The sequence below is a fragment of the Sporobolomyces salmoneus genome, assembly GCF_050403485.1.
Source record: "Sporobolomyces salmoneus JCM6883 DNA, S_salmoneus_JCM6883_v1_ctg37, whole genome shotgun sequence".
Classification (NCBI taxonomy): Eukaryota; Fungi; Basidiomycota; class Microbotryomycetes; order Sporidiobolales; family Sporidiobolaceae; genus Sporobolomyces; species Sporobolomyces salmoneus.
In genome coordinates this window covers 82168-103240 of record NW_027481126.1, presented here as the reverse complement: position 1 = coordinate 103240, position 21073 = coordinate 82168, and the positions used below count along the sequence as shown (strand labels likewise).

The window sequence follows — 21073 nt, the reverse complement described above, 5'->3', positions numbered from 1 at the left end:
CTCTCAGATCTTTCACTCGTCCTCCTCTTTCCTTCATCAACTCGACTCCCTTTACTACCTCTCCCACCTTCGCGAGATACAAGATGTCGGACGCTGCTGCTACTCAAGCTCCTGCTCCCGCTGGAGATGCCCCTAACCTCCAAAAGGATCCCGAAACTGGTGAAATGGTTTCGAAATCGTGAGTCGCTCTTACCTTAGCTGTTTCCGGACGATCAAGCTGAGCTAGAGGGGGACTTCATCATATAGCGAAATGAAGAAACGTATCAAGGCTCGTGAGGCTGCCAAGAAGAAGGCTGAAAAGGTCAGTTTCTCGCTCGCTTTACTTTCCCTCAAAAGTATTGGATTGAGCTCGGCTGACAATCTCTGTGATGACCCACAGGCTGCTGCTGCTCCCCCTCAACCTACGAAGCAAACTAGTGCCGCTGAAGCTGAGGAGGAACTTTCCCCTAACGTGAGGTTTCGTTTTTGCTCATCTGCGCTACAAACCGACGCTGATGAAATCTCTAACTCGACCTCACAATCAGCAATACTACGAGATCCGTTCTCGCGCGATTCAAAAACTCCGAGCGATCCCCAACTCTGAACGAACCCTCACGACTCCCTCTCCTTACCCTCACAAATTCCACGTCTCGATCTCTCTCCCTTCCTTCATCGAGAAGTATGGCAAAGAATGTTCGGAAGCCGGTTCGAAGAGTCAAGATACCCAAGTGAGCGTCGCGGGACGGATTCACTCGATGCGAGCTCAAGGAGCGAAATTACGATTCTACGATTTATACTCTGAAGGCCAGAAGATCCAAATCATGGCCAACGCTTCCGAATCTGAATCCCCTGCCGATTTCGAAGCCCTTCACGCTCTCTTCCGTCGAGGAGATATCGTTGGAATTACCGGTACTCCGATGAGAACTAAACGTAACGAACTTTCGATCTCCCCGACTTCGATGCTCCTCCTTTCTCCCAACTTGCATCAACTTCCGACTGAACATTACGGATTCAAGGATCAGGAACAAAGGCATAGGAAGAGGTACTTGGATTTGATTATGAATCAGGAGAAGAGGGACGTCTTTATCAAGCGAGCGAGGATTATCAATTACGTTAGGAAATTCTTGGATGGTCTCGGTTTCCTCGAGGTGAGTCTCGGATCAACGCCACTAAGCTCGTAACAGTGCGTTGATTCTGACTGAGACCTGCAGGTTGAAACTCCGATGATGAATCAAATCGCTGGAGGAGCGACCGCTAAACCTTTCATCACTCACCACAACGCCTTGAACCTCGACCTCTTCATGCGAGTCGCGCCCGAACTCTACTTGAAAGAACTCGTCGTTGGTGGACTCGATCGAGTGTACGAAATCGGTCGAGTGTTCCGAAACGAAGGAATCGATCTCACTCACAACCCTGAATTCTCAATCTGTGAATTCTACATGGCTTACGCCGATATGTACGATTTGATGGATTTGACGGAATCGATGATTTCCGGCTTGGTCAAGCACCTAACGGGAGGATACAAACTCAAATATCACCCCGAAGGAAAGGAGGGACCTGAGATGGAATTGGACTTCACGACCCCTTGGAAGAGGTTCAATATGATTGAGGAACTCGAAAAGCAACTCAACGTCAAGTTCCCTCCTGGAGATCAACTTGAGACGGACGAAACTAACAAGTTCCTTCGTGAACTTTGCACCAAGGTGAGTCGAAGAGGACTGTTCAATCGTCCCTGGTGCTGATCAGGTCGTTTGCAATCCCCTTCTTCCTTTCACAGCACAACGTCGACTGCAGTGAACCTCGCACCAACGCTCGTCTTCTCGACAAGGTACGTCTCGACGTTCCGATCTATCAGTTTCTTTTTCTCTTGTCTCTGATAGTTTCCCCTTTCGGGATGTGCAGCTCGTCGGAGAATTCATCGAGAACCAATGCATCTCTCCCTCGTTCATCGTCGGTCACCCTCAAGTCATGTCCCCTCTCGCGAAACACCACCGATCGATCCCCGGTCTCTGCGAACGATTCGAAGCTTTCATCGCGACTCGAGAAGTTTGCAACGCCTACACCGAGTTGAACGATCCGTTCATTCAAAAAGCCAACTTTGAGGAACAGATGAAGCAGAAAGCGCAGGGAGATGAAGAGGCTCAAGGTTACGATGAAACTTTCGTTAGTTTCCTTCTCTCTTCTCTTTCCCTGTCTCCGTTTTCGACGTGAAACTGACCCTGATCCCGTACAAATAGATCGATGCTCTCGAACACGGTCTCCCTCCTACCGGTGGATGGGGTCTCGGCATCGATCGTCTCGTCATGTTCTTGACCGATTGCGTAAGTCCCTCCCCTCCCCTCTCTCGTACACCTCTTCTTTCTCGAAACTGATCCTAGTCTCTGTAACATGTGCGTAGACCAACATCAAAGAAGTCCTCCTCTTCCCCGCGAACAAGCCTCTTCCTAACTCTGGTGCCGCTCCTGGTGCGCAACCTGGTGCTGAGGAATCGACTACCGTTGGAGACGTCAAGGCTTAAAGAACGGAAATGTTCAGAATGGAGTTGGGTGCCGAGGTGGTAGCGAATAAGTAGACTGTAAATTTATCTCCTCGAAAAGAACGAAACAGATGGAGAGAACGACTCGAGAGATTTGGACTCGAAGCTTGAAGCGTGTTGGACTGAGCGCGAGTCAGCAACCTGACACGAGATACTCTGCCCTGATCAGCTTCGAGGCCGAGTACGGAAGAGACGAGAAGATTAGAAAAGTGTAAAACTGGGCGAATTTTGTGCGAGAAGATAACGACGGAAGAGAATGCGGATAAAACGAAACAAGAAACAAGTAAGAATAAGAATGAAATCAAAGCCGATAGATAGGGTTGCGCGTAATCCCGATTGTGAGGGGACGTGAATTGATAGGAAGAAAATCAACGAGAAGTAGCTGAGATTTTGCGTAAGGGAGCCAGTCCTGAGTCGTGAGTGTCAACGAGACACTACCTTCACCGCTTGCAGCACTCAATGATCACTAGTCGAGTCCTGTGCTCGAAGTTTTACTCCGAATCGAGGTCGAGCCTAAACTCTTCCCCATCCTCCCCCCATCCCTTCCCAAACCCTCCTCCTCCGAGCTCCATTCCCTCCAACAACATTCCCTCGACCCCATCGACATCCTCCGTCAATCCAAACGCACCCAACTTCCTCTCTTCCTCTTCCCTCCTTTCTCTCAGTTTCTTCGCTTCCGTTTCCGCTTGAGTTCTCTGAGCTGAAACGAGGGATGATTGCCGAAGAGTGGTCGAAGAAGTTTTCCGAACTGAGGAAGAAGCGGCGCGAGAGGGAGGAGGAGGACGTGCGCGAGAGGTGGAAGAAGAAGAGGTTTGAGAGAGGGAAGAAGTTGGGCGAGTAGACATCGAGGCGGCGAGAGGACGTCGGATGGAGGTGGAGCCGATTGGTTTGGAGGTAGTTGAGCGGGAGAGGGAGGTAGAAGTCGTAGGTTGTCGAGAGGAGGCGAGAGCTCGTTGAGTTGCGGTGGAGGGGGCGGATTGAGTCGATTGGAGGAGTGGACGACGAGTCGAAGAGCTGGAAGGGACGAGAGGCTTTCTTGCGGGAACGGTCGTCGCACAAGAGCGAACGGAGGATGAGAGAGCGTTGGTCGAAGGCTTCGATTGTAGGGGAGCTCGACGAGGAGGAGCGTGAGAAGCTGGAACTGGGAAAAGGGTTGTCGACTCTTCTTCAATGAGATCTAGCAAGATTCGAAACATGGTAGTCAGTTTTATTCACTGTCTAAGAGATCGCGAAACTTACCTGAATCAAGCTGAATCGTATCTTCGAGCGGGAATTCAATGTGTTGCCTCTCGATCGCATCTCTCGCTTCCCACTCCTCGTGTGTCTCGACCCCAGTGAAACACATCGTTCTCAAGAATTCTCCATAGTTGGCTTTCTTGTAATCAGTCACTTCGCATTCAGGCTCGTAAGGTTCTTCTGTGAAGAGACGAATCGCTCCGATCGGCGGATCAGTGTGCTGACAGATACCTGCAGATGGTATCGAAAGTCTCTCACCGTAGTCAGTCGCGCTAGGTCCAGCGTACTCGACTTCCTGATCCAACATTTCCCTCAATTTCGTTTCTTCTTCCGCTTCGACATCAACCTCGACTTCCCTCTCTGCCTCGGGGGAAGGGACGAGAACTGGAGCTCGTTTCGGTCGGAGAGCTGTAGCTGGGGTTTGTAGATCGGCTAGAGGACGAAGTGAACGAGGTTTCGGCGCGGGAGTTTTGAAACTCTGTTGTTGCTGAGAAGTCGACGGTTTCGACGGGAACAACAACGCAGAATCTACACATAGGCCTCATCGTCAGCCCATGGACCCAGAGGGTGAGAGCGCACGGGGATTGTTTACCTTTACCGCTCCCTCCTCCTTTCCCCTGATTCCCATCTTTCCTCCCCAAGACTCCTCTCCCAATCGTAGAAGTCAACGCAGCTCCTTTCCCACCAGTGACGGGAGCAGGTCCTTTCCCGTGAGGTCGAGCGGGAGTCTTGTGATGATGATGAGATTGTTGTTGCTGAGGATTGTGATGAGTCGACGGACCAGCCGCATAGGGGTTCTCTTGATTGTGATCGAACGCTCGAGGTCTTTGGAGCATGTTTGAGCGGGAGAGAGATAAAACTGATGAAGGAAGAGGGAATCGGAAAGAGAAACGGAATTGTGGGAAAGTCCGCGAATACGAGGCGAGCTGACTTCTCCCTATGTATTCCGTTCAGCTTTGTAACGCTGCTGTTCGGAAAACACTCTCACAACGGAATGAGGCCGAAGTAAAAGAAGGGAAAACTAGAATTCTCTCGCTTGTTTCTCGCGAGCTAGAGCGTTTCGTTTCGTCCGATCAAAACGAGAGAATGGCATGACATGAAGGTATACGTAGCTAGCTAGGTGAGGAGCAAAAAACAGATAAAACAAGGACAAGAAGCAGAAGAAGATAGAACGAGACTACTGTCGAAAAGGGGAATCTTAGGCCGGAGGTTTCTGAGTTTGACTCGCCGCCTGAGATTCCTCCGCCGCGAAACGCGATTGGAGATTCTTCAATAGGGATGAACGCATCTTTGACGCTACTTCTTTACCGCCCGCTCCGTCGTCGACGTCGTTCGAAGCGACGTTTTGTTTCGTATCGACTCCGCTTGAGACTTCTCGTTCGAGGTTGAGTTTGTTTTGCGCGAGGGAATACATGTCGTCGTCGATAGAGTTGCGAGTGATTAGTTTGATTACGGTGACATCCCTAGAATCGAAACAAAGTCGAGGTGAGTTCGACTCAAACACTCGAAGAATGGAAGGCTTACCTCGTTTGTCCGATTCGGTAAGCACGATCCTCTGCTTGTTTATCGTTGTGAGGACTGTAAGAAAGAGTGACATAGATCAGTCACCTGGGTAAGAGTTGCGAAAAGAGGGGAAAGACTCACTTGTAATCACAATCGTAAAACATTACGGTATTCGCAGCAGTCAAGTTCAATCCGAGACCTCCAGCGCGAGTCGAGAGAACTGGTATAGCGTCAATGTGGTCAGCACCAAGTGCAGAACGTCAAGAAGGGAAGAGACTTACGGAAAACGGTAATTTCCGGATCACCATTATAAGCATCGCAAAGACCTTGACGTTCCGTGACGTTCGTTTGTCCAGTAAGCTTGAGGTATTTGATGTTCATCGTATCGAGGACGACTTCGAGAATGTCGAGAACTTGAGTGAATTGACTGAAAATCAAGACTCGATCTCCGTTCTTTCGAAGGTCGGGGAGAAGTTCTTGAAGTTTCGCGATCTTGCCCGCGGACATCCATTCGTCGTTTGTTAAACAGTACTTTGCGAGATGCTAGCGAAGATGAAACGAGGTAAGTCAGAAAGACAGGGACAGAATGAAAGAGAGATTGTTTCTCACCTTGTAACCTTGACAGAATCGATGAAGTTCGAAATCCGTCATGACCTCCATATCTTCGTAGATGAGATCCTTGTTGCGATCGAGGAACTCTTCTTCTTTCAAACAGTCTCGAGACATCAATTTCAACTTGTTGTCGTCGTACAGTCGTCGGAACAACATCGGGTGGTTCGAAGCCTGTCGTAAGCGACGAGAGCTCGTTAGTTCGTTCACGTGCAGAGAGACAGAGAGTGCGTGACTCACCTTTCGAAGATCGGTCAAAACGTGAGTACTCGAACTCGTATCGGCCTTGTTCCCACTCTTCGTACTCGCCGCGGCCTTCTTCTTCGGTCGACCTCTCTTCGCGGCGGGAGGGGGAGCGGCGTTCTCTTCCGGAATCTTGTCGACTCCTTCTTCGTCCGAAGCGATTTCTTCGATATCCTCCGGTTTCGCATCCGTCAAAGCGTGTCGACTTCTCTGAATCGCCTCGTCGTAAACTTCTCGTTGGAGGGGAGTCATCTCGCAGTATTCGATCCGTTCGAGTTTCTTCGGGAGGTCTTTCAAAACTTGAGCTTTCTTGCGGCGGAGAACGAATGGAGTCATCATCTTCTTGGCGCGGGAGATTCGTTCGCGAGAGAGTAGGTTCGTTTGATTGCCGGGTCCGACTTTGAAGATGGCTTTGAGGGACTCGTTCGCGTCTCGGAATTGTTCGGGGAGAATGAAAGAGAGGAGAGACTGTTCGAATTCGCGATCAGTCGAGATTCGTACTGAAGGGTTTCGAGGACTTGGACTCACGACTAGCTCTTGCAGATTGTTCTGTAGAGGAGTACCGGTTAAGAGAAGACGCCATTGAGCGCGAATCTGCATGAGATCCTTGTACTTTTTCGATTCACTGTTCTTCAATTGATGACCCTCGTCGAACACGGCGACCTACGAGGAGAGAATCGCGATAGTCAGTAACGACCTTACAGCGAGGTCGACACGAGAGACACTCACTTTGAAGTTCATCTTTCGTTTTAAGAACTTTTGATCGTCGGGAGAACCCGTCGCGATGTTGTAAGTCGTCACGACGACGTTCAACTCTTCGAGACTCCTCAACTCCCTTCGAATCTCGTCTCGTTCGGCTTGAGATCCGTAGTAACTGTAAGCGATGAGGTCGGGAGCGAACACTGATAATTCTCGCATCCAGTTCTCGAGAGTCGAAGAGGGAACGATGACGAGATGAGGTCCGGGATCTCCAGTAGCTTTGAGGTGAGCGAGAAGGGCGATAACTTGAGCAGTCTTTCCGAGACCTAGAGGATGAGAGAGCGTGAGCCTGGGTGTCTGCGAAGGATGATTCGCAGAAAGCAAAACTCACCCATTTCGTCGGCCAAAATGCAAGAAGTTCCCCGACGATACAGCAAGTTCAACCAATTGACTCCGAGCATCTGGTAGTCCTTGAGAGTGACGGTATCGGGGACTCCAGCCGGTTGAGTTCGGATATAATCTCTGAACGCCTCTCGAACTGCTGGATTGTTCGAAGTTTCGACTTGAGTTCGAATCGTTTCCTCCGAGATTGCGACGAGATCGAGTCCGACTTCTTGATCTCCACTCGCTCCCGGTTTCGTCGAAGCGTTCGATGCCGAGGCCGCCGCTCCGTGAGCCCAAATACTCATCGTGTGAGAAAGTTGTCTTCCGATCTCTTCACACTCGTTGAGCACCTTGTCGACTTCACCCATTCCAGTCACGACGTCGAGGTAGGTATCCATCATGTTGTTTCCGATTCCTTTCTGTTTGCGGGTTCGAGTTCGGAAGTCGTTCGCGGTAACGAAAGGTCGAAGTTTCATCGTAATCGTCGCTTGACTCGCGTTACATCCTGATCACGAGAGAGTGTCAGCGTGAACGTCTCACGCAGAACAAGAGAGCTTCGTTACTCACCAGCCAATTCCATCAACAATTCCTTTTCGCAAGTGTTGAAGAATTCGACCGCGAGTTGTTCCCTCCTCGCTACTGCCGCCGGGTTCTCCCTCGATCCGTACTCGTCTCCACTTCCCGCCGAATCGTAATCTCCTCCATCGTCGTCCGAATCCGAACCGTACGCTTTCTTCTTCGGAACTTTCTTTTTCGTCGCGCTTCCGAGCGCACTCGCAGCCGCGAGTTGACGAGCGAGGATCGATCCACTCGTTTGAGGTGGGAGGTGCTTCGGCGCGTAATGCTGTTGAGGGTTCTTCGGAGGTCGACCAGGTCCTCGTTTGAACGGAACTTGCGTTTGCTGTTGAGGGGTTCCTCCTCCTCCTGCTTGACCCGCGTAAACTCCCGCTTGCGAATAAGCTTGATTCGGAGGACGATGACCCGAGGCGGCGTGACGCTGAAGAACGGTCGCGTATTGCATCAAAGCTTTTTGATCTTCGGGAGAAGCTTTTCCAGCGAAATAAGAACGTTGTAACTCGATGTAGTGGTTGTAATGAGCGTCGGTGAACCCGGCGTAACCGATCGACGCAGCAGGGAAGACGTGTGGTTGTCCTCCAGCTCCAGGTTGTTGAGGAATAGGAGGTTGACCTGGAATCGGAGGATAAACGGTACCTCGAGGGAAGTTCGGATTTTGTCCTCCCGCGATCGATCGAGCGTACGCCATCTGTTGTTGTTGCTGTTGTTGCTGAGCCATCATCTGTTGCTGCTGTTGACCGTTCATCATCATTCCAGGTTGAGGATAACCTTGAGGAGTTTGAACGGGTCGCATCATCGTCTGAATCTGAGCTCGAGATTGGGATTGTTGCTGATGTTGCATGTTCGCGAACTGACTCGGGTTTCGAAGGTACTCCGAGTATTGTTGCTGCGATGAGGAGATTTGAGGAGGTTGGCCCGAACCGAGTGCAGCGTGAGAAGATCCGGGAGTGCCAGGAGCGGAGAGGTGAGGGGAGTTGAGTTGAGCGTATTGAGCGGCAGGGCTGTAGGATTGTTGAGGGGGTTGAGCGGAAGGTTGAGCGGGATTCGAAACGAGAGGTTTCGCTTCGAGGAGAATCTGTAATCCTCGATTAATGTCTCCTCCACTGCGCTGGTAGGCGTTCCAAACTTTCTCGATGGCGAAGTTCGTACCGACCATTCCGAAGAAGCTTCGGAATCCAGGATCGTTGAGATTCGCTTGAGCCGAAGGAACTCCTCCTCCTCCTGTAGGCGTTCCTGAACCTTCTCCCGCTCCTTGCCCTTGACCTTGACCTTGAGTCGGGTACATTCCTTGTTGAGCGTATTGTTGTTGCTGAAGTTGAGGTGAAGGAGCGCCGCCGTATTGCTGCGGTGGTTGAAATTGAGGAGGATAAGCGCCGGCGAGGGAAGGAGAGAGGTTCGGTTTCTGATCTTCGCCTTGTTGACCAGGCGAGTCTTGTACAGTCGGAGGACGCATTCGAGATCCAGGTCGAACGATAGGAGGAGAACTCATCGCGGCGTTCATATTCGAAGCGAGATCTGCGAGACTTCCTGCGGTAGCGGGAGTCGGCGCGGCACTACCACCATAGACGGACGACGCAGCCGAAGAGGGACCGGATTCGACATGAACGTCTGCGAGTCGGTTTTGTAAATTCGCGGTGAAACTTCCAGCTCCTTCTTCTCCTTCAGTCTGCAAAAGCGAATGGTCAGCATCGGGAGCGCGAAACGTTAAGCGCACAGATATGAGCTCGACGTACCTCGTCTCCTCCCGTAGGACCTCCCCTTCTCAATCTCTTCCTCGGTTGATCTTGAGGATGATTCGCAACTCCCTGACTCATCGCGCTATCCTGCGATCCAGATCTTCCCATCCCCGTCGTTCTCTGTCCGTAAAACATGTTTCCGTATCCATCCGTATCGTTTCCTCCTCCATCGAGCGAGGGAGGAGCTGGAGAACCGTTTCCGCTCGTCGGAGCTGGCGATCCAAACGAGCTCCCTAATTTCCCAGAGTAGATCGTACGAGCACCTCTAGTCGCTGTGCTGTTGTTGCCGTTACTCGCTGCTGGGTTGTTCGTTTGGAAGGGAGGAGCAGCGATGGGTTGTTGAGGATTGAAAGGAAGAGGTTGAGCAGAAGTCGAAGGAGGAGAATGTTCGAGTGCTCGTTTCGCAGGATTGTTAGAAGTTTCGCCTGTTCGTACACATAGAAGAAACAAGTCAGTTCATCATCTCGAATTCGTTCGCGGAAACGAGTTGCTTCAAGAGGCTTCGAGTCGTCCCTCCCTCACTTCGAAATTGCGAAGAAGCGATCAACGAGAGTGTAGCGATTCGTGGTGAGTGGGATAAGATTGGAGAGAATTTGACCTCGGAGGATAAAGCGGACCGGCAGCGGTTCGATCACAACAAGGTGGAACGGAGGATCCGAACCCTCTTCTTCCACCGACCTCCACTCTTGGTTCGACTAACCACCAATACTCTGCTCCTGCGACTCCCTGCTCCCTCTTTGACGCGTAGACACACCGACACGACGGGTTGAAGAGCCAGTCTCTTTCCCTCGAAAAACCCTCCTTCTGATTTCCCTCAACAACGCCAACAGGACGGACGAGACTCACCATTAGGCTCTTGACCATTCATCTTGACACTGATTTACTCCAGTCTGGACCGGCTTGAAGTGGTGGGAGAGAGGGATGGAAAGGGAAGAGTTGCGGTCGAATCACTCGCAGTTTGACTCGTTCACGAAGTAGAGACGAAGGCTGACGAGTTTGAGTGTAGTGTAGAGTAGATATCGACACTCGACAAGTAGATCGGTTCGTTCAACTCGGAGTGGGGAGAGGTTTTGGAGGAGAGAACTCGCCCTCTCTCTTTGGGGGAGAGAAAAATGCAGTTTGTTCTCGCAACGACGGGAACGCTTAAAGTGGTACAGATTGATCAACTAAGGTATGACAAGGTCAAAGAAAATTAAATCGACGACTCCACTCCGCTTCGTTCGCTTGACCTTTTTCCTTCCCCGACCTTGCGGCTCGTTCCGTTCCCATATTCTGACATTTCCAAATCTGGGTTCGAGCGCCCTAATTCTCTCCATCTACTTCGACGTTTCGTCGTGAGCTCTGTCGAAACAAGCATCGTCGATTGAGTCGCTCAGCTCCTTCGACTCGGAAGTTTTCCCTTTCTTCTCTCCTCGAATCGGTACCCCACCGATAACGATTCTCGGTTTCGGTTTGTTACGACCGAACAATACGCTCAGTCCTTTAAAGGGTCGAAAACCTTAAAACAAAGGAAGGATTCCCTCGTTACGCTCAGTCCCCCTCTGCGAATCGCTCTCCCTTTGCGATCGAATTTCGGTCTCTCCTTCTCCCTCTCTCTCGCTCTGTGCACTCTGCTTCATTCTGCGTTCAACTCTCGTCGTTCTTTCCGCTCAAGCTCTCTCGGTTCCAACTTCTAGTGGCTCTACGCCGTTTTCTCTCGTTCCTCTTCCTTTCTCGACATGTTCTCCCCGGTCTCTCTTTCCTTCCTTTGTGAGCATACTTTTCGCACCTACCTCCTAGCTTCCACCCTGACAGATCTTCGTCGATAGTCTACGTTTCCCTCCTCATCTCTTCGGTTTCCGCAACGACGAAACCTTGCGCATCTCAATCCGTCAAACCTCCTCCTCCGAACCGTCCCTCTCGACACTCTCACTCTTCTCATCCCTCTCTCCATGTCTCGCTACATGATCTCATCAAGTCCCGTCAAGCTGTAGCACTCCCACCGATCCTGTACAAGACTCAGAAACAGACAGAGAAAGTGACGAAGAGTTTGAAGAAATTGAAAAACCTCGGATGGGAGCTCGAGAGTGTCAGAGACGAGATGGGCATACTCTCAAACAGAGTGAAGAAGCACGATAAGAGGGATAAAATTGCCCACGAATCGACAGGTCAAGAGATTGTAAGTGCCTTTCTCGCCCTTAGGAGAATCGTGACGAACTGACGAATTCGCACGCCAATAGCACGACCTCCTTCACCACCTCTTGGACTACTTCCAGTCATCTCCTAGCTCAATCGCCTCGAGAACAATCCATCGTGAAGAGCAGAACCCGGTCATCAAACCTGTCGAAAACCCTCGTAACCACAGAGCTTCAGCAGTTCCTTGCCCTTCTTCTGCTCCTTCAGGCCGTGTAAAACGCTCTAATGTATCTCAGAGCTCCACTAGCGTGTCTACTGTATGTCATCATCGTCCTCCCGAATCAGCCGAATCAGCGAAGACTTGCTAATTTTTGATCCTCGAAGGCGAATCTCCAAGAGGCGCTCTCGCGCGTGGTTGACACTTTCTCGTCGACGCTCGACCTCGCTACCGACTCCATCGACAAAGTCTCCTCGCCAACACAGCAAACCTCGATTGAAGCGCTCATCAACGAATTACGTTGTGAGTTGCCGCTCAAGTTTCTGTTTCGTCGGATCAAGCTGACACTTATGCCTGAGCGCCGTAGGGGAGATGTCGACTTTATTGAGCGATACACAGCTCGATGTACCGGAGCTCACACTCCCTTATAGCTACTGAAGCAGCGTCCGTGAGCGTGGCTTGCGAAACTTCGTACTCGAAATGGGAGAAAATTGACGAGTCTTCGCGAGCGTAAATTTTTCCCGCCCTGGCCCTTTCACAATCGTTTCCTACTTCCTCTCAATGCGATTCGTGCCGAAAGCGTGCACCTTGAGCTTGCCACCCTTTATTCGTCGAATCCCCGGTTTTTATAGCTTTTTTCGTTACCGATACCCCTAGACCTCTATCACCCTGTTCCGGCCCACGGATCGTAGAAGCTGATATGTACATTCTGCTTCTCCGAACGTACACTCTGCACAAGACGGTACCGATAGCACGGCGCCTCGGAGAACCCGAATTCGAGAGAAAACCGAGCGATTCAGAGCGCGAGAACAGACGGGCTTCAAAGAAAAGGCAGCGGCGTAGACAACAGCTCGTAAGCAGAATAATGGCGCTTCAGAACTTGGTGAAGAAGCAGTCGAATGCGAAAGAGATCAAGCGACCTGAAAAAAAGTTGAACCAAGAAAGCTCTCCCACCTACCTCACTCGCAACTTCCTTCCGAGTCCTCTTACCACCTCGTACTCACTCAAAATGGTCCGGCTCATCACCCAGAACCTCCTCTCGTGCCCTTCTCGCGCCTGTACCTATCCCCAAAACTTCCCTCTATCGTTCCAACAAGTCGAGAAACTCGAACTCGTCGAGGCGGAGTACAACGAAGAGTTCTTGAGAGGGGTATTGAGTCGGTTGGAATGGAACGGGTTGAGGAAATCGGCGGCAGAAGTTAGTTTGCAGATCTTTCATCTCTCGAGTCGAAATGCGGTCTAGGAGCGGTCATGGGGAGGTAGTGGATTAGCTTGAAGGCTCTGGAGCCTTGGGTAGGCTAAGCCTAGCGCTCAGACGGAGGACATGCCTCGAGATTCCGTCGGTTCTCGGAGGGAAAATGTTCGCTAACCTTGAGCTCTCTCTACCCTTTATACAGCTCGGAAACACTGATCTACCTGAACAATCACCTGATCTCACTGCACCCGAAACGATCTCCCCTGAACTGCTCAAAACCCTTCATCATGTCCTCCTCGAAGTGAGTTTCCTCTGCTTTCTTCCCCCTCTTCTCTCTGCAGCTCGCGATAGCTACGGAAGAAAACGATTACTGACGAACGCTCGTCGATGGTAGATTGTGGTAAGAGAAGGACAGATGGTCTGTCCTCAATGCGAACACATTTTCAAAATCAAAGACTCGATCCCAAATATGGTGGGTTTCGTTCGCTATCTAAGCCGTGCCGCACATGTGCTTACCTGTCAAAAGCTCCTCCAGCTTCTCGCCGAACACGAGATCCGAAAGTAGACGATCTTTCCATGACTGGACTAGAGGGCGATTCAGATTTGAACATGTTGTAACGATTATCGCGCGGAGACGCTTATTCTCTCGATAAGCACCAGGACATCGATCGGATTGGAGAGAGCTACGTATATACATTACTATCCAGTCAAGTTACTGGTTCAAAAGAGAATCGAGATAAATAAGGGACAAAAGAAAATCGAAAATGTGAAGAGCTGAGAGAGAAGGGTATCAGGGTGTGGGTATTTGAGCTATCGGCTGTACAATGGGGAGAACTGAAGGGGGTATAGAGAGACGCGGCGGGTAGGTATCGGGAAGAGTGAAGGAGGAGGTCAGGTCTGTGCATTCACCAGTATTTTTTCGGTTTGCAGGTTCCGGTTAATCGATCGAAATCGTAGTTGGGCGAACAAGAGACTGTTACGAGATGCGCCCGAGTCAGTCACGGGTCTCAATCCGAAAAGAAGAAGCAAAATGAACTTACAAACTCGACATTTCGAATCGATACAATCCGAGCTCGCGACTCCCGGCATAGTCGTACAATCTTTCCCACCTTCTTGCTGATCGGCTGACCAGAAGCCAGCACCGATAGCCGGGCAGCCGCCACAATGGGTCGCGGAATTCGTCGTGTCGAAACAGGCCATCTCGAAACCTCTTCCTCCAGGTCTCGCGACGGGACAAACGGTGAATCCGGTAGGACAGGACGAGCCGGAAGGGACGACGATCTTTGAATTGCGTTGGTTTGACGTCGAGGAAGAGGAGGTAGTGGAAAGTTTCGGGTTTGCGGGTGCGGTGTCGAAGAGGATTTGCGGTCGACCGGGACTAGGTCGGTTCGGAGTTGAGCAGGTGAGAGACCTCTTCGAGCAGTGCTCTGCATTGCGAGGGGAAAGAAGTCAGCACGAGTTTGACGGAAGCAGAAGAAAATCGAGGACTGACTCGAGATGCATGCCGAATGATTCGGTCTTGTGCCAATCTGGTAAGCGCCTTCGAAGCTACAATCTGCTCCGGATCCACCGCAGACCGCTTTTCCAACGATTCCTTCCGACGTTGTTCGTTGACATCCCAGATTTCCGGCACAGAGCGTGTCGTCCGGTCCATCAGGTCCCTCACACAAGTCCCCGAGTCCACCACTGTCGAGGGAGCGTCATCGTGAGCCAGGGAGCGCGGAAAAGAAGTCGGAGGAGAACGAGCTTACACACAAATTCCAGGATTTCCTTCGAACCCGGTGCATTGACCGAAATCGCATTGACTATCGGCGGTGCATCTGCAAACGACAACGACAAACATGTGTCAGTAAGTAAGTGGACCGAACGGCGACTATTTGACGAAAACGAGCCGTTGCGAAAGACTCGTGAGGCTCCGAAAGAGGTCACGATTTTCAATTTTTCCTCACTCGCACGTTCGACTCTCCTTTCTTTCGCAGGAGGAGGAAAAAGACTCACGTTGCGCCTTGCCAACCACAGAAGTAGCCCAATCCTTTCTCGGCTACACATTCGCTTCCGACGGGGACTCCGACTGTTCGAGGAGAACTTGCGGGAGAGAGAGCGTCGCAAATTTGTTGGTTCGGAGAAGTCGTTCCGCAAGGAAATCTGCCGGGTAGAGCAGAGACGACGGATGACGAAGATAGGAATGTCGCCAAGATGACGGAGAATGTCAAGAGTCGTTGTTGTTGATTCATCGTTTTCGCTCCGAGGGTCGAGGAGAAGAGGGGAGGCTCAGTCCGAATGGGGAGAAATTTGTGTTGCCGAACTGGAGACTGTCTGACGAAACAAAGAGGGCGAGGGGAGTGTAGGACGCGTTCCGAGAAGAAAGGGCGGTGTCGAGGAAAGAGAGGTTCGACTCGAGTCGTTCGGAGGTCTTGAAGCTGAGGTGAGCACGTTCGAGGAGGACAGAAGTCGGATAGGAGCAAAGAGCAGTGGAAGGGAAAGAGCCAAAACACCACACTAAACAGGATTCAGAGCCAAGTGCTGACTTGTCGAAAAACGGCTTCATTTCGCTCCGTTGGGAGTCTTTAATTTTCGCAAGATTCACTTCATTTAAACGCGTTCTCCTGCAGTCGTATCGTCTCAGTAGGCTCACCTGCGCCGTCAACTCATCCCCGACCGAAACGTTGAGCAAGAAAGAAATGAACGAAAGGTGATCTGTGCGAGAGTTGAGGTCAGCTCCGTTTCGAGTTTGCGAGATCCCATCGGAGCCCGTACGCAGACGTCGGAGATTTGCACTGCTGATCGAGCTACTTTTGTCAGCCGAATGAGAGAAAACTCCCTTGTCGAGACGAGAGAGAGAAAATCCTTCCGTTAGAGAAGGATGCGGAACAAATTCGGAAAGAAAAGTTGCAAGTTTCCGCCGACGTCCGTCTTCCCTTCATTCCGAGTTCTCACGTAGCTTCGTACGTAGCAGCCGACCTTGGAAGACCAAAAGGCGCTCGTCGTAGCAGTCAGTCGCCCGGACGGGAGGGAACTGGAGGGACCGATCGAGCTCATCGAAACGAAAGGGCAATTTGCGACATTCCTCGCGAACGAAACAAGGTTTTTCGAGTCGAGTCTCGAAGTTGTTCGTCTCTCTCGATCATTGTTTCCTCCCTCAAGTCGTGCTCTTTCGAGCAACTCGACCCGAAAAGACTCAATCGAGGATTCGAGAATGACCCGTTCTCGTTCCTCTCTACTGCCGGAGGAGCATCAAAACAAAGAGGAGCTCTCTTCAGCGCCAGAGAGAGAGAATCGTTGAGGAGACTGACAATGCAATGTATAATAACGCTTAAGACCCGTCCTAAAACCACCCTCCTTTGCTCGGAGATCTCTCCCGTTGATCCCAAATCAAGTCAACTTTTTCTCCTTCCCGATTCTTGTGTTCCAACCTGACGATCCCGTCGTCCGATACTGTCCGTACTCCCGTGATGTAGTATGTTCGTTTCTCGACTCCTTCTTCTTGTCCTGGTCGAATTGGGTGGAAAGTTTCAAATTCCCACCAAGTGTGCTCCTACCGAATCGCAAAGTATCAGCTTCCTTCCTGCTTCACAAGAGGGAGTCGAGACGCACAGATTGATCAAGTTGAGCCGGAGATAAAGGGTCTCGCTCGATAACGATACTGTAACCCAAATTGACGACGACTTTCCCATCTTCGAAAACGTAACGTCTCCCCCAATTGTCACCTCCTACCGCTTTCGCCGCTTTCCCAACTAGAGTGATTCCCTTTCGGAGGTCTCCCATGCCCGTCTCATGCCAGGGAGGGAAGAGGGTGAACCAGGAACCCCAATGGTGGAGAGAAGTGATGAGGAAACCGGATTGGAAGAATCCAGTTCCGTCGGCTCGGATATCGAGTTGATGCAGCTGCGACGAGAGAGCATGATGAATCAGATCAGAAAAGCACACGCGGAGAGAGTGAGAAGGAACTCACAGTGTCGTCGACGATCAAGACGTCTCGGATGTCTTTGTTGATGACGAGTGCCGAACAGTGAGAGACCATCGCATCTCCTCCGAACGCCGATCCGAACTTGTCAAGACATTGTTGCCCTATAAACCGTCGAATGAGCTCGTGCACAGCGCGCAAAAATCGAAAAACTCACAAGCTCCGTCAGAGTTCATCTTTTCGACAGTCTTGCGACTAACGTAGATTCCAGCGCCTCCGTAAGCGATATGGCCCCATTGAGCGACCTATTCAAGAAATCATTCATGAGCCACGGGGAACGACGACGGGGATAGGAGAGAAGCCCTACCTGTTTCGTCGATTCACTGAGAGTCCCGATCAACTTGTCTTCGTTCGACTCGAAAGATGAAAGCAGTCGAATGAGAGAATCAAAGTCAGGGAAGAAGGTATCATCGTCTCTGTGAGAAGAACAACTACCGTCAGTCATTCGAGCGAGCGCGACTGAGATGATAGTTCAACTCACGCAAACACGAACCACTCGGTCTTGTCACCACCTTCGCTCTCCCTCCTCAAGGCCTCTTTGTACATTTCCTCCACAAGAGCGAAATACCTCGTTTCGAACCGATCCGCTTCCCTCGGTCGCATTTCGACGTACATTCCCAACTCTTGCGCTTCTTCGACGGCTTCCCTGGTCCTCGCTTGTTCGGTTGGATTTGGTGGAGGAGTCAAAACGAGTAATAAAGGTAAATTCGAGACTTGTTGTTGATTCGTTGGATCCAAGGGAGCGTTCCCCGGAACGGCAGGTAACCAATGACTCCATACGGGTAGGTTCCACAGCACTCGATCCGGTGTCGTAGACATTCCAAACATGATTTTACTGTTCCTCCAATCGGTCGGGACGATTGGTCGAGGAGAAGAAGGGACTTGATGAGTTTTACATAGTCGTTCTCCCTTTTCGTTTCCCGGTAATCCTTCGTTCAACCTTCCTCGACCGGGCTTCGTCTGAGGAGGTTGAGAAATCTTCGTGTCGGGTTTCTGTTGAGCCAATCGTAGATCTCGAGGAGGGTAGGAATAGGGGAGGAAAGATGTAGCGTCGAGGGACCAAGTACGGTTCGAGTTCTTGTCACTCTCTTGCGACCCTTCTAGGATGACAGTCGGTACATGTTTGAACGAAGTCGAATAAGGACAAAATTCGACGAGTTTCGCTGTTCTTTGAGCTGATGACGAGAGTCGTTTCGACGAGGTGAATGACGCAGCGGAGGGTCGTTTGCCCGATGAGAGGAGGAAGACGAAGAGGAAGGTGACACAGGCGAAGAGGACGAGTTGTCGGGGTTGAAATCGAGGGAGTCGAAACCGGGAAGAAGAGGGATTGAGGCTACTCATTCCCGAAGTGGACTTCTTCCTCGAGTTGCGAGAGGTTAAGGGGCGAGTGTAAGCCACGATTGAGCTATTGGCTGGGTCTTATCCGCCCTTCGAGATGGAGCAGAGAGGGGTCGTCGACGGGTTGAGCTTTCGAGCCAATTCATTAGCTCTGGCCATGGGAACGGGATCAGTGATGGGGCTAGAGAGCTTACGAGTATTATACCGTGCCGGTTTCTGCACTCAGTCGCCTGCTGCTGCTAGTTTCGGCAGAGTTGATTGACGGGATGATGAAACTGTGAGAACCGTCGACGACTGGAGCGAATGGAAGGTGACGCCGGTTATATGGTTGAGGCGAGGTCTCCTTGCTAAGAGTTGGCGGAGAATAAGGCTAAGCGTCGAGATTGTCGAGGGGGAAAAGGAGATTCGAAACCCGCGATCTCGTTCCGACCCATCACTCGCCGACCTCGAAAGCCTCGCAGCTGATCTTCTAGATGTGAACGAACTCATACCCTGGGCGATCGATCAGCCCCGAAGTGCTCCCGCTCTGTCTCGACCATTCTCCGGCAAGATGAACTTTCCCTCCTCTCGCTTTGGACGACGTTTCCTCCACTACAGGATAGCGGATAATGAGCTGGAGTTGAGTGCAAACGATGCCGGAGCCGCACACGGGGACAAGAACGGAAGACGATGCAGACCGCCGAAATCTCGACTCTCTTCGATCCGTTGATGCTGCTCGTGCTCGATCGGCGTTCAATCGACGCGCGCTTAACGATGTCTTACAAGGTGAAACAGTAACGGCAGAGGCTCTGCGCTTCTGACCTTGTTCTTCAATCCGCACGTACCCTTTCGCACGACAAACAAAGGTAATTCTTCCCCTTGTCTGCTCGGTTCCCCATCGCACTAACGATCGTTCTTTCATTCTACTACTCTCTCTCTTCCTCCTCCATCTCCCTCTCGCATCTTTCGTCTCCCCTTAGCATCGCCCAGCGCTGGTCGCTTTTCTTCACCCTCTCGTTTCCCGTTTAGTCGCATCCGCAGTCTCCCCTCCGCAAGTCCTCGATACCCATTTCACCAGGCAGTGCCTATACATCCCCCAACATGCCGGTCTTGAACAAATCCTCCATCTTGTTCGTTCTCCTCAACTTTCTGCGATTCTTGTCAATCGTCGCGATTTGTTTGGCCTTCAGCGGTGAGATCGTCACGATGGTCAGGTGAGTCCCTTAGGGTTAGGGTTATCATCAGTCGTCAAAGACTGATCGAATCTATGGATAGTGACCTCAAAACCGTTGAATCGTCTCACTCTTCGCCGACTCCCGCTCCCTCCGAAACCGCTTCAACTCGAATCTTTCGTCGCTCGTTTCCCGATCCCATTGTCGCTCCTTCACCATCTATGACCTCTGCACCTACACTCTTACGCCGTGAACCGACCTCCCTTCGGATTCTCGAAACGGCAAGCTCGACGTCCTCTCGTCGATCAAGCTCAACCTCCTCCTCCTCTCGAGCAATCACCGCTACCAACTCTCCTTCACCTACTTCCGCTATTCCCGCATCTCAAACCTGTTCCTACATCTCTTCCACCTCGATCCCGACCCAACCTGGCGGATCTCTCTTCTCAACCCTCTCCCGAATCTTCTGCTGTCTAATCCTCCTCGCTTCCCTCCTATCCGAGTTCTCCCCTTCTATCACGACGAGAGCAGGTAGACTGGTCGAGAGATGGTGGAGCTATGCTTTCCCGCCGTTTGGGAGAGAATTCGGGACGGGAGTACTAGGAGGAGTTCAGGTGTTCATGGGTTGCACAATCTTGAGTCATGCGTACGTGTTCTCCAGATCTGATAAGTCTCTGCTAGACGACACTGACTTGCAGAATGGACCAATGTGCAGGATCGCGAAATTCACTCAAGTTTCAGGATGGTTTCTCTTCATCGTTGGGATCCTCAACCTCCTCTGTGTGAGTCCGCACTGATCATTCGAGACAGAAGGCTCGGACTCTGACTCCTGCTGTTCTATTTTGATTCGAATGGCTCACAGGGTCTCGCTTTCGGTTCTCGACTTAAGATCATCCGTTCGCCATTCGCCGATTCTACCTCCCCTTCTGCGCTCCGTAAACTCCGCCTCAAGTCCTCTACTCACTCGATGGACTCGACTTATCACGATCACTCTCATGCCGACGAACCTCAAGAACACGAAGGAGGGGGACTCGAAACAATTGCTGAACGAGCTCGAGCGAATTCTGAAGATCGTCGAAAATGGTATCGATTCGAGAACGCTTCTCACGAGGAGAACTCCGTCGGCTTCAACAACCAAGCCTCTACCTCCACATCGAACTTGACGGATGGACCTTCGAGGAAAGTGCGGTTCACTCCCTCGTCGGCTTTCGGTGGAAAGGGTAGAAGCGCAAGTCGGAACGGACCGAATGGAATCGTTATCTCTGCACCGATGCATTTGAGAGGAGGAAGAGGTGCGGAGGGAGACGCGGAGGTTTATGGAGAGATGGAAGAAGTGAGGAATGGTGCGAGTTCGAAGGGAAGTCAAAGAGGAGCGACAGGAGGAATTAGTTTACCGCCTCCCGTATACTCAGGTGATCATTGAACGATATCGACAGTGGTAATAGACACTATATTCCAGCTCAATGAGCGACAGAGTGTATGAAACGAGAGATGTCTGAGCGAGTTGAGTGCGAATTTACCGTTTCTATCGGAAATTCTTGCGACGATGTCAGTGCTCGTACGGTAGTGATAGGAACTCGTCAAATGCCTTCAGG

At 51.2% G+C, this 21073-nt stretch overlaps 8 protein-coding genes across 8 annotated transcripts; 4 read left to right on the top strand and 4 right to left on the bottom strand.

The window, feature by feature from the left end:
* Positions 1-83: 83 nt before the first annotated feature.
* On the top strand, positions 84-2497 carry KRS1 (lysine--tRNA ligase KRS1; the record flags this gene model as incomplete). Its single annotated transcript, XM_076633361.1, has 9 exons — positions 84-178; positions 247-301; positions 380-451; positions 525-1127; positions 1191-1682; positions 1757-1807; positions 1882-2142; positions 2217-2300; positions 2378-2497. The coding sequence occupies 9 exons, from the start codon at positions 84-86 to the stop codon at positions 2495-2497; spliced, it is 1833 nt and encodes a 610-aa protein (XP_076486672.1).
* A 509-nt stretch (positions 2498-3006) lies between these two features.
* On the bottom strand, positions 3007-4587 carry JCM6883_005835 (uncharacterized protein; the record flags this gene model as incomplete). The annotated part of the gene is made up of 4 exons (XM_076633360.1): positions 3007-3692; positions 3755-3931; positions 4010-4279; positions 4344-4587. 4 exons carry the CDS (start codon positions 4585-4587, stop codon positions 3007-3009), a joined length of 1377 nt encoding a protein of 458 aa, XP_076486671.1.
* Positions 4588-4949: 362 nt separating this feature from the next.
* On the bottom strand, positions 4950-10369 carry FUN30 (DNA-dependent ATPase FUN30; the record flags this gene model as incomplete). The annotated part of the gene is made up of 12 exons (XM_076633359.1): positions 4950-5214; positions 5276-5329; positions 5396-5474; positions 5536-5797; positions 5864-6037; positions 6104-6574; positions 6635-6769; positions 6836-7131; positions 7197-7694; positions 7757-9431; positions 9499-9926; positions 10348-10369. The coding sequence occupies 12 exons, from the start codon at positions 10367-10369 to the stop codon at positions 4950-4952; spliced, it is 4359 nt and encodes a 1452-aa protein (XP_076486670.1).
* An 850-nt stretch (positions 10370-11219) lies between these two features.
* Positions 11220-12271, top strand: JCM6883_005833 (uncharacterized protein; the record flags this gene model as incomplete). The annotated part of the gene is made up of 5 exons (XM_076633358.1): positions 11220-11250; positions 11310-11659; positions 11721-11888; positions 12001-12136; positions 12201-12271. The coding sequence occupies 5 exons, from the start codon at positions 11220-11222 to the stop codon at positions 12269-12271; spliced, it is 756 nt and encodes a 251-aa protein (XP_076486669.1).
* Positions 12272-12842: 571 nt separating this feature from the next.
* Positions 12843-13593, top strand: TRM112 (RNA methylation protein TRM112; the record flags this gene model as incomplete). Its single annotated transcript, XM_076633357.1, has 4 exons — positions 12843-13031; positions 13231-13329; positions 13423-13500; positions 13564-13593. The coding sequence occupies 4 exons, from the start codon at positions 12843-12845 to the stop codon at positions 13591-13593; spliced, it is 396 nt and encodes a 131-aa protein (XP_076486668.1).
* A 340-nt stretch (positions 13594-13933) lies between these two features.
* JCM6883_005831 (uncharacterized protein) lies at positions 13934-15262 on the bottom strand (the record flags this gene model as incomplete). Its single annotated transcript, XM_076633356.1, has 5 exons — positions 13934-14001; positions 14069-14455; positions 14521-14714; positions 14780-14848; positions 15027-15262. 5 exons carry the CDS (start codon positions 15260-15262, stop codon positions 13934-13936), a joined length of 954 nt encoding a protein of 317 aa, XP_076486667.1.
* A 1091-nt stretch (positions 15263-16353) lies between these two features.
* Positions 16354-18333, bottom strand: JCM6883_005830 (uncharacterized protein; the record flags this gene model as incomplete). Its single annotated transcript, XM_076633355.1, has 6 exons — positions 16354-16563; positions 16623-16913; positions 16981-17096; positions 17150-17237; positions 17300-17408; positions 17474-18333. The coding sequence occupies 6 exons, from the start codon at positions 18331-18333 to the stop codon at positions 16354-16356; spliced, it is 1674 nt and encodes a 557-aa protein (XP_076486666.1).
* Positions 18334-19410: 1077 nt separating this feature from the next.
* Positions 19411-20901, top strand: JCM6883_005829 (uncharacterized protein; the record flags this gene model as incomplete). The annotated part of the gene is made up of 4 exons (XM_076633354.1): positions 19411-19523; positions 19585-20124; positions 20194-20260; positions 20341-20901. The coding sequence occupies 4 exons, from the start codon at positions 19411-19413 to the stop codon at positions 20899-20901; spliced, it is 1281 nt and encodes a 426-aa protein (XP_076486665.1).
* Positions 20902-21073: the final 172 nt, after the last annotated feature.